The sequence below is a fragment of the Barbus barbus genome (assembly GCF_936440315.1).
Source record: "Barbus barbus genome assembly, chromosome: 31".
NCBI lineage: Eukaryota > Metazoa > Chordata > Actinopteri > Cypriniformes > Cyprinidae > Barbus > Barbus barbus.
The window spans coordinates 3,271,121-3,286,154 of record NC_136759.1 but is presented as its reverse complement, the minus strand read 5'-3'; the positions used below and the strand labels follow the sequence as shown (position 1 = coordinate 3,286,154).

At 35.9% G+C, this 15,034-nt stretch overlaps 1 protein-coding gene across 2 annotated transcripts in view; it reads left to right on the top strand.

Annotated features, from left to right (window-relative positions):
* The first annotated feature begins 1,174 nt into the window (after positions 1-1,174).
* LOC306851886 (alpha-actinin-4) overlaps positions 1,175-15,034 on the top strand; it is a 39,821-nt gene continuing 25,961 nt past the window's right edge. Inside the window, exon 1 of one of the 2 annotated variants that reach the window (XM_079388373.1) lies at positions 1,175-1,482. In XM_079388373.1, the coding sequence (XP_079244499.1) occupies positions 1,351-1,482 (132 nt within the window). In that variant the 5' untranslated portion in view covers positions 1,175-1,350. The remainder of the gene's footprint in view (positions 1,483-15,034) is intronic. The other variant, XM_079388372.1, reaches the window with a different exon arrangement.

Genomic DNA, 15,034 nt, shown 5'->3' with positions numbered 1-15,034 from the left:
ACCACGATAAATTCAAGTCATAAACATTCATGCGTTTTCCACCAAACATTGTGTGCTATTAAAACTGTATAGAGCTGAATTCAGATGAAGGTTAGAAAAACAACGCAACCGGCTGGTGAGTGTTTTGTGGAAAGTGTATGAATAATACATCAACTCTTTCTGTTTGTGTGAGTGTGTAAAGTTAGAAGATACAGGTTACACTGATACACTGTACAAGCCAAAAACAAGTGACATTCAGTTGAAATTTTCTATTTACTGTGCTTTTCATTACATTTTCATATAGTAATACATTGTATACACTTAGTATAGATAGATTTGAAGTATAAAAGAAAGAATCTTGGTAATATATAAAAAATACATTTCATTAAATTATAATCTAATATGTTTAGTATATAATATATCTAGCTACATAAATTAATAGTAAATAAGAATAATATTGATTGTATATGTTCATTTGAAACTACTAGTGAAATTTGGTAGTAAATAAAATATATATTGTAAGTATTATTTTAATAGAAAGATTGATAGAAAGAATTTGGTAATATATAAAATATCTTTAATTAAATGATAATCTAATATTGTTTAATATATTATTTGTAAAATATATATCTAAATGAATCGTAAATAAGAATAATAATTATTTTATAAATTTTATACATTATGAGACCACTAGTGAAAAATCTAGTGAAATTTGGTAGTATATAAATATATTTATATAATGTAAGCATTATTTTAATAATACATACATTCATATATCATATACAAATGTAAGTATATATATATATATATATATAAGTAAATAAATATATAATCCATTTATTTATATATAATTTTTATGTAGTTCAAAAAATATAATCAGATATAAATAGATCAAATGCAATGTATTTATACAAATACACAGTGCAGTTCACATTAAAAAATATCCTTTCAAAAAAACTTTCAGATTTTTATTAGATATTATTAATCATCAGATTTTCAGACTTCTGAACGGACCCCATTGTGAATATTTTAATACAAAATTCACAAATTCCCATTTTCAATCTAAAAATACTACCCCCTGACCAGATTGGCCAATGGGTAGAGCTGAGATCGGATATCTTCTGAATAAGTAAACCGATCTTTTAAATATTCATGAGTTTCCCGGGCCTACTACCTCCTCCTCAGTGGGAGCGGCGCGTCTCCTACTCCATTTTTGTCAGACGGGTGGAGGAACGCTCTCTCGTCGGGGACACTGTCAGTCCACGCAGCGGATACTTCATACCGAGCAACAAAGGCTTCGAGAGCGATTACTGCAGTTTTCTGTTGGTTTTCGTCTAGGAAGAGTCTTTACGGTGGTCTCGGGTGTCTGATATGGTAGATTATCACGCCACAAATAATCAAATTCAGTATTCATCGGGCGGACAACAGAGCTACATGGAGCAGGAGAACGACTGGGACCGGGACTTGCTGCTGGATCCGGCCTGGGAGAAACAGCAGAGGAAGGTAAGAGCTTCTGAAAGCCCGGGGGCCGCCGCAGGGGCCTATAGGATGAGATATTTGCGCGTTTAACACGTTTTAGTCGTCGCAGTATCGCTAGTCTGCTTTTATACGCGCTTAGAACAGCCGCGCGCTTCGAATGTTACAATGTTTCGCGGGTTTCGAGCGTTACAGTGTTACAATGTTTCAGCCGCGCGCGCGTGAGTGATACATTGTAACGGCTGAACCTGTTCTACTAAAGCGAGTTTCATTCGCTGCTGCTGCCTTTTTCCCTTTCCCCTCTGTTCTTACTCAAAGCCACATTTAGACTCATAGTTACAGCCAGACATCCAGATTTAAAATGGCAGTAGCTAGATATCACAGCACGGGAGCTTAAAATAAATGCAGAAATGCTGTTTCTGGAGTTTATCGGCTGTTCTGGAGAGGAAAGATAAGCTAAAAAGGAACGCATGAGGCGCGTTCTCGTTTTGAATTCACTCTGTGGTGTTTGTGCAAAATCTGATTGAAAGTGAGTGTTCTAGTGTTTTATGCACATGAATTATGGCAAGAAATATTGAGGAATGCTCAGAGGTTGAATGACGTTTTTGGGTGTGTGTCTTTTGGGGCAAAGACAGGCTTGACTGATTTGCTCTTTTGGTGTGACAGAGTTTTAGAAAGGAAGGTCATAGTTTGATTGGAAAAATAATTAATTATTAAGCCACCAGAGCCCCTTCAGCAAACACACCGCCACACACACAAATAAATCACATATATATAGACACAGTCACCGGCCTTCAGACCCCAGAGGTGTGACGGACCCATAAATGAGGCATTTATTTGAGAAAGTCAAGTGGAGGAGGAGATTGGCTGAACTCTGAGCTCTCCTCTCCCTTTCTATACTTGTTTGGTTACACTTGTGAAGCCAAATATCTAGAACGCAGAGTGGTCTTCCAATATGTACACTATGGATTTCAGCAGCTAAAATGAATTTAAACCGCATTGTTGATGTATGTTACTATATATCATGCATAAAATATCTTTACATCCTGACAGATATCAGTGAATAGATGTCACATCTGTGTCTTTGACAGTCCTAGACTCTAAACAGCACAAAAAGTCAGGAGAGTAGCCAATCAGAAATGCCCACCGCCTTGGTGCTATCTGATTGGCTGACACATTTTTGGAATGCAGGTTTGTGGTTGGGGTTGATCTAATTGGTTATATTTGGTATTGCGTTCTACCATTTTGCTTTTACAAGCACTGCAAGTATGTAGTATGTATACTATGTACAGTATGCATAGTTAATTTACTACTACTGACAGAATGTGCATGGAAGACTCTATCCAACAGTGCAATTTCCATCGCATTTTGACTTGACTTTCAATTTCCAGTGTCTTAAAGTTTTAAAATCTTTAATTCCAAAAGTTATTGGTTAGATTAAGGCTTAATTATTATAAGTGGCCTAATTATAGCAAGGGCCAGGACCAATGCAACTATCACAACCATGTCAAGTGCAAAATTGGTTAACACTTTTGTGTGTGTGTGTGTTAAAGAGTGGTACAAGTACCAGTAAACTGACTACTGCAAACCAAAAAAAAGTAATCTTTTTGCATGATTTGTTTAAATACTCTCCTCCCATAAATGTTGTGTCCAAAAGTGGAACTCCAACAAATGCATACGCAACAGGACCAGCTGCAAAAATACAATAGGCCTAATTTTTCACTGGGAGTCTTTAGTAGATCCTGACAGTAGTTTTTGATGCTAAAAGAGAGTTTGCGATGGCGAAAGCTGTGTGTAATTCTGGCCCAATGTGTGTAATTTCTGTACTACTAGTGGCACTAAACAGAATTGGAGAAATTACTGTTATCAAACAGGTTTCACACTCTGATTATCTGTTATTGACCCCTTTTCTCATTTACGTGGTTCTTAGAAACCAAAGTCATCATGGTTGGTAAATCTATTGTGTTGAACTATATTAAATCATAATCTTTACAAAAGGGGGAGAAATATTGAGAGATTAAGACATTGGTCAGAAGAGAGATGTCAAAATCGCTGCCGTTCCCATTTATTAGACACTTTTTCCTGTATGAACAATGAGTTTATGCAAGCCCCTCACAAGTCTGCATGTTTCTTAGTGAACGTCCCTCCAATCTCGACTCAGCAATGGTTGTTAAATGATGTTTCAGCTCTGGAATTTCTATTGCATGTTTGTGAGGATGAATATTACACACAGACCGAAGTTCACTAGTGATTACCAAACCAACGCATCCTTGTTAAAACCTCACACTGAGTTTCATTACGGTCTCCACGCACCGTTGCTTGTTTCCGCTCGACCGGAATAAGGCGTGTGGAATTATACCAGTCATTCCTTTATCCGTGACAGACGTGATATTACTCCCCAACAAATGCCAAACGCCCTGTGACCGGCTAAGACTTGCCTCTCCGCTCCACCCAAAATGTCTGAAATGTCATTGAAGTGTTTCGTTCTCTATTGAACAGCCTGTTTGGGAGTTGCAAAGCTGGGCAGATATGAATTGAAAGAAGATGCAGTGATTTATCCGGCTTTGTTCTTGTTGTGTAGAAAAGCACACACAAATCCAGTAGTGTTTGATAAAGACGTCTGGTACCCTACAGGACAGTAAAGATACGTGGTTTGGGTGCAGTTTGCTGCAGATGTGTTCTAGATGATAACTTCATATGTACTACATTTGCAATTGGTCAAGAACTTTAAGGAAGTTTCTGGTAGTAATACCATGGCAGTTTATATCACAGATTTTTTTCTTCAATTTATCGTGACTTCTGTATAGTTTCAAACAAGTACCAGTAGCCTTTTCTATTTCTGTATTACCATCAAACACTTCCAGATGTTTATGATGAGCATAGCTGTCAGTTGTATATTATAAACATGTTTTGACTCTAAGTTCAGACAGGGTTATTTAGTTAACTAAAAAGAAAACCAAAGAAAGCTTAAAATAAATGTAAAAAATAAAATACAAAAACAACCTTTCTTATTTTTATTAAGTTCAGATGGACTAAAATAACTAGGGCTGGGTATCGTTCAAAAATGTTCGATACCGATACCTTGAGTTCGATACTGGTTCCTGAACGATACTTTTTTCGATACCAAATTTATGTAATCAGTTTTCACAAGATTACATTATCTCAAAAAACTTTGGTTTTATTTTTTTCAGCTTGTTGACATGTATACAGACTCAAAGACTCATCTCCTGAGCCACTGCACAAAGGAACGAAATATAGCCAACACAATAAATCAGTGCAAATAATTTTAATAAAGCTCAAATAGTTTTCAGTTTACACTAGTGCGTGCTCATTTTAAAACGCATAGCTCAGACAGAATCATCATTTCTATTCATTTATTCTAGGTTGTTCAAGACTTCAAGAAATTTAAAATCTTTATCCACTTTCATAAGTGGGTGTTTTATTTTTTCACCATGTTTTATTGTTATTAAATTCTGTGTAGTATGTCTAATTATTTGAATGCATAAAAACTACTTAGTTTATTCAAATTTATTCTTAAAATAGCCTTATGAAATGTTTTATTTTTCCTCAGAAATTCTGTATCTGGTTTTCAAATGAAGGCATAAAGCATTAATTTTATTTATCTTTTAAATTATTGAAAATCAAACTTTATTTGGTAAGCAAAATTTTACTATTAAAACATGGAAGCAATGTTGTGTGATCATTACTTTAAAAATTTTTTTTTTAATAATTTGAATAGTAGCCTAGTAGTAGCTACTCTGCTGAACAATATTAATATATTTCTGCCGCAGTGTTAAAGTTAAATCGGACAGGTTGCCGTGAATATCTTTACAGTTCTGTGTGATATGACGCTATCACTTCATGATGCTCATGAAGTGACTCTGAGCGGTTCTGGAGATGTTGTTTGTGTGTTTGTCCTCATTTAGATGGCAGACGCTGAAATCACCGCGAGCTTCAGTCTGTGTGTAGTAAACGAAAAACTATTACAATATCTAATTATCATATTGCTTAGCAACAGACTATACTAATAGAAATGTGTATTGTGATTATTATTATTATTATTATTTAAGTAAGTGTAACTGCAAATATAAATAGTCTTTAATTACATTGAGGTTGCCATCAAAATAATAAACCACTCAAGGCGGTGTGTTTTAGTGATTTTTACCACAGTTGAAGACTTAAGTGTATAGGATCTAGACTTGGGTGCATTATTGCTTTATAGCACCGTTAGGGGCAACAAAATAAAAATTCCAGAGGACCAACAATGCAGGCCAAATAAAAACCTGCTTGAGGGTGTTTGGTAGCGAGTTTGGCTCTGCATAAAGGTCTCTCACTCTCTTTGTATTTCATCTTGTCTGTTTAAAGTGTTACAGGACTGAAGCGGTCACAGCAGCAAGTGTAACCGAATCGCATGCTTCTAGTGTGTACATCGACTAGACTGCAGACTGAACTAGACTAGAGCTACTGATCCAGAGGTTGTTCCTCAATAAAACAGTGGGATTCATTCTCAAAAGTTCAACACATTGGCTCTATTCCCAAACCTAGTGAGTTGCTGTGCTGTCTGCTGCCCAAGTAGGCTGTTGTCTTCTCAGGCAGCATTTTAACTGAAAGGTAACCTCAAAAATGCTCCACAAAAAGGTAACCTAATAACACATTTTGAAGCGCTCTACAAAGGTTGCAACTCGTACAAAAAAAAGTGTCTTCCAAATGCACTGTTAAAAAGTTTTGGACTCTTTCAGTCACATCAAAGTTTAATTCAGTGTGTTAATTGTCATTTCTTTGTGATCATTTCTGAAATTTAATAGAAATTTATGAGTGAAATACTACACCAAATATTTTTTAAATCTTGACTTAGTGTTTGGCATTATCTTGTTGTTAAATTAATAAGTATAAAATTGCACAAAACAATATTGGGTAAAATAGTCAATTTGTAGTAAGAGTGAATCTTTTGTTGATTAGTTTTGGTATTGCATTGCAACATTTATGTTGCGTTATTCACCGTCGTAGATTGATTTATTTTTTTTGTGTGCACATTTCAGTGCATTATGGGGTCCAGACGGTGGTCACTTCAAGAAAGTAGTTGTATTCTTTAATGTCATGTGACCCAGTCCTTGCGATTAATTTTGAAGCTGGATGGAAGGAGAGTTTGTTAATGTATAATATATAAATAAAGTTGTCGATTCATTTTTTTCATGCATTTCATGTGACGTTTCATGGATAAGAAATCTGTTTAATACTAAATGCATTCGACCGCTAAATGTGACTGGGGTCTGCAGGGTCCAAAGAAGAGATCACAGTATTTATGTGTGATTATTTGTGGTTGTCGGCTTTATTTGGTGTGCCAGACGGCGTCTTCTGGTATCGCAGTAGCCTTGCCTCAGGGTCGAGCCGCTGTCACGTCCGGTCAGTGACTGTGTGAGTCAAGTGTGTTTAGATGCGTTTGATTGGACTCATTGATTGTGTTTAGTGAGAGTGCAGTTTCTATCTGGACTCAGTGATTGCAGCATGTGTCCTGATGGGCAGCCGTCCACCGCTTCTGAAAAATACATCAAGGATAGAGTTTGAGTTGAGAAATGACGATTGCAATTACAGTCAAAACAGAAATGCATCAATCTAATTTGAAATTAACTATTTGAGTGATGTATTTTTGTAGGCCAATCCTGAAGTTTAATATCTAATGTCTAGAACAAAGTGTGTGGAGTTTTCTAGATAAAAGCGGGTTTTTGGTCACTGAGGTTTTTCCGTGCAACTGTGTAGAAAGAAATGCTTTTTGTTATAACTACATATGCAAATGTTGCATCAGTGAAGCTGACAGCAAAACTACAGCAGTGTTTAGGAGGCTGTTATTTATGCCAGAACTGAATGTGTGAAATGCAGAAATTGTGACGGTCTCAATTGAAAATGTGCAGTTTAACACTGTCTTTCGCTGATATTTCATAGGCATTTAGTGTGACCGTTTCTCTGTCGTGGTTTACTCTCAAGAGCATCACCAAACTTATTTTTGTCCCTATAAGCGTTTCACACAATGTTGTTTTTCAGCTAACGAGATGTGCAGTGCAGAAGTGCGATTGTGTGAGTTCCTGTTAAATTAGGCCTAAGTGCGTGTTTATTAGTTAGAATAATGCTTGTATGGATGTTGAAAACAAAAAAGTGCACGGGTGTCGTGTTTTGTTTTCCTAAGGTGTTTTTCCATGCACTATAGCCTAACTGTGTTTCTGCTACATGCTAGAGTTGGTTTGCAAATGAGTCGATCGCTTGGGAGAACGTCCGGACTTGATGTCAGATCTAATGGATGGCAGATGCAGGTATTGATGTTTGGCACGGAGTGTCTTATGATGATGGTCAAACCTTGAATGCCTCTTTTTCCCAGAACGCAGCTTTGACCACTAAATGACTGAATGAAAAGCTGACCGTGAGTCACAGCATGCTGGGAAAACTGAAGCTGCAGTTACTGTGCACTGATCCAGTTTTGGATTGTTCTTGTGGGTGTTTGGATGTTCAGGTGTGTCCCAGTGAAAACAGCGACTAGGAGTGGACTGAGATAAAGGCCGTCACGCTAAGAGGCATTATGAGGTCACGGTGGTGTTGCGTCACCTGACCTACTTCAGTCACGCCCAGCCGCAGAAACTCTACCAGAGAAATGCCTCAGAACACTTGACTATAATACAAGGGTACTTTTTTAATTTTTTATTTTTGGATCATTACCGGAGCCTCTGTCAAATTGTTGATTGTCTCCATCACATCAGTGATGAAATATGATGTTTAATATTGAGTGTAAACAGCAATGCTATTAAAATAACTAACGATTTCCGGGTACAACATGTACATTTCTGCTTAATTTTGTGATATTAACTGTAATTTTCAAAGAACAGATCTGCTCTTGGAAACCGTATTCATGATGAGTCAGAAAATTATCAGAAAAACATTGCAATTTCTTGTTATTATTGTTATAAATATTACTATTTGACCTCATAGTAATAGTATTTTATGTATATATGTGTGTGTGTGTGTGTATATATGTATTTGATAATTGTTTATTATTTTTAAGTGAGCTTTATTACAATTAATATTTTTAAATTATTGATTGAATTATTATATTACTATATAAATTATATTATTTTATCTCTAAGTGAGCTGTAATTAATATTTTATCCATATTTAAGTTATTCATATGGTAGTACTATTATATTTATATAAATCATGACTTATTTTTCCAAGTGAGCTGATTGATCTTAAAATTATTATTTTAACAATAATCAAAACACTACAGCTCAAAATATATAATTGTAAATAAATTAGAATAAAAAATATATAAATTAAACAAACAAAAAAAACATTAGAAAAATCTAAAGCATTCATTATGTAATTTATTAATCTTAATTGTACGTATATTTTTCTTTGTATTGTTCATTTTATTCTTGGTTTGTTCAAAACAAAACAAAATAAAAAACAGTATGATTTCCAGACATAGAAAAATAGTGGACATTTCTATAGAGGGTGTTATGTTTCTATAGAGTAATATGTTGTTAGCTAACAAGGGAAACAGCGCTGTCTTCGCCCTCGGGGAGCGTGTTTACTTACAAAGCATTGAGACTCAAATTGCAAGACTTTTCTTGTTGCTTTGGACACGTTTGTGGATAATAACTAGTTTTAAAACGATTAATTCCAAGACTTGGTACCTATAAAAAGATTTCAAAACATCATTTTACCAATGATCACAAATAACTGGAGAGGTCATGAGAATGCATTTGTCAGGAAGTGTGGGGAAATAAAGATCAGTCTGCTTCCTGTTTTACATCCTGTGGTGGTCTTTGTGATGTCCATGTGTTGTTGTTGGTGGACTCAGAAAGGCTGTGTCTGTAATGTAGAGTTGTAGTAAACGGCTGGAGTCGTGTCCCGCACAGATCCTTCCCGCTAGTGTCTGCTGAAGAGGAAGCGTCAGGAGCTGATCCAGCCCAAATCTCCCGATGCCAGTCATCCTGCCGGACATCGGAGACATTCTTGCTCTGTCTGTCACTGTGGTGAGATGGACGTCACCGCTGCTGACTCACACTCTCATGCTTCGTGAATTCAGATGTCCTTTGCTCAGTGTGGAGCTGTGTAATCTGTGATGAACTGGGACCTTTGATTTCTCACTTTTTATTGCTTGCCATAAAGTTTGTTGAGGGATTCTTCTAACCCAGTCAAAAATTGGTCAAATTTCAACCAAATGTCAAAAGAAAAGAAAATGAAGCCTATTTTTAGGAGCATTTGATGACTGTAAAGCCCATTTAACCCCAAATTCTCTTTATCGTAATGAAAAGAGATGCATTTACATTAGAGCCATGTTTTCATGACATTCACTCAGTTTTGAATTGTTCTTGTTGATTGCTCTCCAAATTTACACCGTCAAAGACATGTCTGGCTCACATTTCACTCCAAAAAACAATAGTTTTTGCTTAAAGGAGATGAAGATGAGATTGTTTCGTGACTAAATCAGATGTTTTTCATCTCCAATTTCACTTTAATGTAATGCAAAAGAGTAAAATGCATTTACATTTAAATCTTTTTCTTGCATGTATCTTTCGCTGATCAGCAAAAATCCATTTTATTTTATTTCTGACTGCTTGCTTGAAGGAATTTAGGAATGCCTATTTTTAGAACTGTTGTATTTTTTGTTTTAGTTCTCTTTACTATAATGCAATGCTGAGAATTAATTTAATTTATTAAAGGATTCTTTTTTTTTTTAGGACCACTGCGGTTTCCTCATGACTGGGAAGCACATTACTGTAGTTACTGTAATGCAAAACAAGATGCATTTAATCTTGTATGCATATTTCTTACATGCATTCTTGCATGCACTAGCTTTACGGTCAGTAAAAATGCATAAAGTAAACGCCTTATAAATACCCATATGAGGTTAAAAATCGCAGTGGATGTAAAATAGGCTTCATTTTCTTTATGCAGTTTTCTGGGGAGGCTGAAATCTGAACTGTACATGAGATTCACTCAATTTTGAATTGTTTGTAGTTTTATGTTTAGATAAAATGTATGTATTTTGTAGGGATTCAGTGCTGCATTCCTTGTCCTTTTCATCTTATTACTGCATGTTGAAGCTTCTTGCGTCTTTTTTGTTGCTCGCACGCCGTGATAAGACTGGCCAGTACTTTCTCTGTGTGTATAATGTCCTCTGGAGCACTGAAAGCTCTTAAGTGCAGCGGCTTGGGCTCAGACAAAAGACTGACCTCTAAGAGGATTAGAGCCTGCCTTCACCTAGATTCCCATCTGAACTATACGCTTTTTGTATCACAGATGTTTTGATTCTTTGATTCCATCCTTTGTTTGCTTGTGTGGATCCTGAAGGGCTGTTACTGTAAAGTCTTCATCAGACATTCCTGTTCTTTTAAACGATGTTGGGTGAGGGGTACATTTATAGTGCGGTTACCCGTCATAAAAGACACACACGGATGAATACACCAGCAGTAAAGCCTGTTTAACGGGTGGGCTATTGCTCCGAGGGCGTCATAATCTATTGTGATTGTGTCTCACTAGTATCGTAAAACCAGACTATCGCCGCAGATTCTGGTCCAGGGCCTGTCCGCTTATGACAGGAAGAGAGAGACCTGACATGTAAAACGGGCAGCCAGAATTAAATTAGTTTTTATGTGAGCAGGTGAAACGAAAGCGGATGATACTGCAGTAATAGACTAATAAGCAGTAAAGCCATGACAGTCTGCTTTAACAGATGAACAGATAATTTGTGCATCTTAGGGGCATGGTTCTCATGGTAATATTAGGGAATTTTATTTCAAATATTTTGTATTTCTTAGTTATTTCTAGTAATGTTTAAATTTGTTTTTTCATTTAATGTTATTTTAAATATTTGCATTTTTTTGTATTTTTATTATTTTTGATTATTGTTTGTTTTATTATTGCTGCTGTATGTTTTATAGTAATCATTTTATATATTTCACTATGAAATATAAGGTATATTTATGTATGTGTATTTAATATTTTTTGTGCAATCACTATGATTTCAGTTTTTGTTAATTTTATGCTTGTGTAGATATCAGAGACAATTGGGAAAGTCAAATTCGTTATGAAATTTGAAACGATTTGGTAATATTTTTGAGAATATGCTGAAATCACAAATGCATATTAATGTGTATATAGGTCAAAAGTGATGTTTGAAACAATCATACAGTGGTTATTCTAAAGCACAGAGAAGTACTTTGTCAGCCGTTTTGCACAAATATGGCCGTTTAGCTCAGGAAGTCTATAAACGGTGACCTTTGACCCTGCGACGTGGCATATGGATTGGTTTGAGGCTGTATGCTTTCATGCTCCGTGCAGCCCACAGTTTAAAAACTCGAAAACCTGGAAACTTTCCCTTGTTCCTCAACGCTGGAGCAGAACTGATGTGAAACCCACATATATGGCTCGCGTTCTCGCTGCAGATGTGCATTCTTTAAGCCAGCAGTTGCAAAATAAGAGGGAAGCACTTTTCTCATGGGTTTGAGAGTCGCTTTGACCCACGCTGACTCGATACGCTGAAGCCCGGAGCCCCACATGCGTTCAAGGCTCGCTGCTTGTGTCTCTGTCATGCTCTCGTTGGCAGGAGGAAGTTGTGGTTATTGTGGTTTCTGTTTTGTTTCCTTTAATGGTGTGAACTCTGACTATTCATGTATGTGAGGAAACATTTGATCAACTGTCATGGGAAATGTTGTTAGTAATACTATTAATGTGGAATTGATGATTGTGGGTTTTTGCAGGGGTTTCTGTGGATGAAAACATCAGCGATTTATATAACGCTGAAGTTATTTTGGGTCACTTCAGAAGGTTCAGAGGAACTCTTCTTGACTGACCTGACTAGTTTAGCTGGTAAGTTGTACTCGCTATGGTCTGCTTCAGATCAGTGAGCGTGACATGCTTGCTCAAATGCAGAGCGGATGATGTTGCTAAATCCCAGCTGACTTTTGGTAGAGAAACACACAGGAACAAGCATATCTGACGTTCTTTTTCCATTAGAGTCAGAAAGAGCAGGAATTGGCGCGTTTAAACTTAGTAAAAAATGGATTAACAGGGTTTCCCCGGTCATGGGAAGCCAGGAATTTTTTTCAGTTGTAATTTTAGACATTTAAAAAGTCATGGAATTTTTAAATGTAGTTTATTATATGATGTCATGCAGTTTTTGTAGTTTTAAGTTTGTGTGATTGCTTCCACAGAAAAACAGAGCAGAACTTTGGAATCGAGTAATACTTTATTTACTGTAAAATGTAGAATGTCATGGAATTTGGCAAAATTCTGATTAATAAATGAAAAGCAGAGCCATACTTTTAAAATTGAATGGAATGGCGAGATGGACTAAATACAATGTCTTCATGTAATATCACACTTTTCTTCTTTTTTTTTTCTCCATATTTTAATTCCAACAGTAAACTTCTGTTATCCAGCACCTTGTTTGCAAAGGATAATTCAATTAAAATATTATGCATTTGTTTGATTACCACTGTTTTTAACAATAAATGTTTATTAAATCATAAATTTATTTGTGAAAAATAATATTTATTATTATTATATACTTGTTTACTTTACACATTTTTTAAATAAATTTTCAAATTTTTAAAAATGTCTTAAATATGAATTAAAATAACATTATTTCAGCTTCATATCGGCCATCGGCCACCCTGCTTGCCAAGATATCGGCATCGGCTGTCAAAAAAACCAATATCAGTCGAGCACTATCAGAATGAGCTTTTATATGCGTTTATGAAATATTTTGGCTAATTTGATAATGCGCTTTAAGCTCATGATCACCGATTTTTATAAAAAAAAATGTATGTGTATTCTCTATAAAATAACAGCACCACAAATAATAATAATTAATCAAAAATACAAATATTAAATTTAAAATGTAGATAAAAATATTCTTTTCAAAATGACCATTTTAAAATGTCCTAATTTTACTCTATTTACTATAACCACTTGCTTGCATGCATTCTGCAGATTTTCACATTTCTTTAGGTTTGTCCATGTTAGTTCTCAATTGCCTGGACTCTGGAAGTGCAGTTGAATTTATTTATTTTTTTCACTGTAGATCCTGATGTGAATGCTAAGTAGATTTTGGTGGCTGAATAATGCATCCTTTTAGGTTGTACAACTCACCAAGATGCTAGACACACAACAGTGAGCAGCCACAACACAGTTTCCAGCTCTTGATAGCATCGCCAGCGCTGTGGGGCGTTTGAGTCATTTTTGTCTTGCTGCTAAACCCACAGCAGAAGCAGTTAGCGAGAGCCAGCGTGTGTTATCTGGATGTGTGAAAAGCCTTCGGTCGTGTGGAGTAGTGATGTGATTCGCCTGTGATTCTCCAGTCTGTCTCGCCGGTTGAAAAGACATTGGTTTCCTGCTGGGAAATGTCTTTTCTGCTGGGGAGTTGGGTTTCGTGGAAGCGTGCGGTTCTGGAGCAGTTGTGGTCAGATAATCCCAGGCGTTAAAGTGTATGGTTTCTCGACAGACCGCTACAGACCCACCGAGAGCTTGATGATCTGAGCAGAATCATGACATAAATAACACCTCAGTCACAGGTCAGGATGAGCGAGCAGCTCAACTGTGTTACTTCCTGTCATTTTCTCATGAAAGATCTTTCTGACCCCAAACTCAGCAAGGATGCATTAAATTGATCAAAAGTGACAGTAAAGGCATTTATAATGTTACAAAGATTTGTATTTCAAATAAATGCTGTTCTTTTGAAATTTCTATTCATCAAAGAATTCTGAAAAATAAAATGCATTTTGGTTTCCATCAAAATATGAAGCAGCACAACTGATTTCAACATTGATAATAATCAGAAATGTTTCTTGAGTAAATCAGTATATTAGAATGATTTCTGAAGATCATGTGACACTGAAGACTGCAGTAATGATGCTGAAAATACAGCTTTGATCACAGGAATAAATTACATTTTAAAATATATTTACATAGAAAACAGTGATATTAAATTGTAATAATATTTCTCAATATTACTGATTTTGCTGCAAATAAATGCAGCCTTGGTGAGCAGAAAAGACTTTTCAAAAACATTTAAATAATTGTCTCAACCCCCCCCCCCCCCCCCCCCCCAAATATATAGAATTTAAATTGTAAATTTAAACTTTTTTGTTTTATAAATGTTGTCTTGTCGTTGAATAATTTCATGCCGGTTGTTTCTTGTTTTTTAAATTTAATATACATTATTTAAACTTTTACATGTTTATTTATTTGTTGTTGCAAGTTAGTATTTATATTAGCATCTGAAACTACATTCTGTTTGTAGTGACTGTTGACGTTTTGATTTTATGACATCCCTTTTTTTTGTGTGTGATGTAGTGTGCCACCATCACATCTCTTACACACACACACACACACACACACACACACACACACACACACACACACACACACACTCTTACACAACCGATTGAAGTGTAGAAAAACAGATGTGGGCAAAGCCACTTCACTGACAGGAAAGATGGACTCACTCCAGTTTACTTCTGTCACAAAAGCATGTCTTCATTTATAGTGTGTGTGTGTGTGTGTGTGTGTGTGCGCGTGCTTTTGT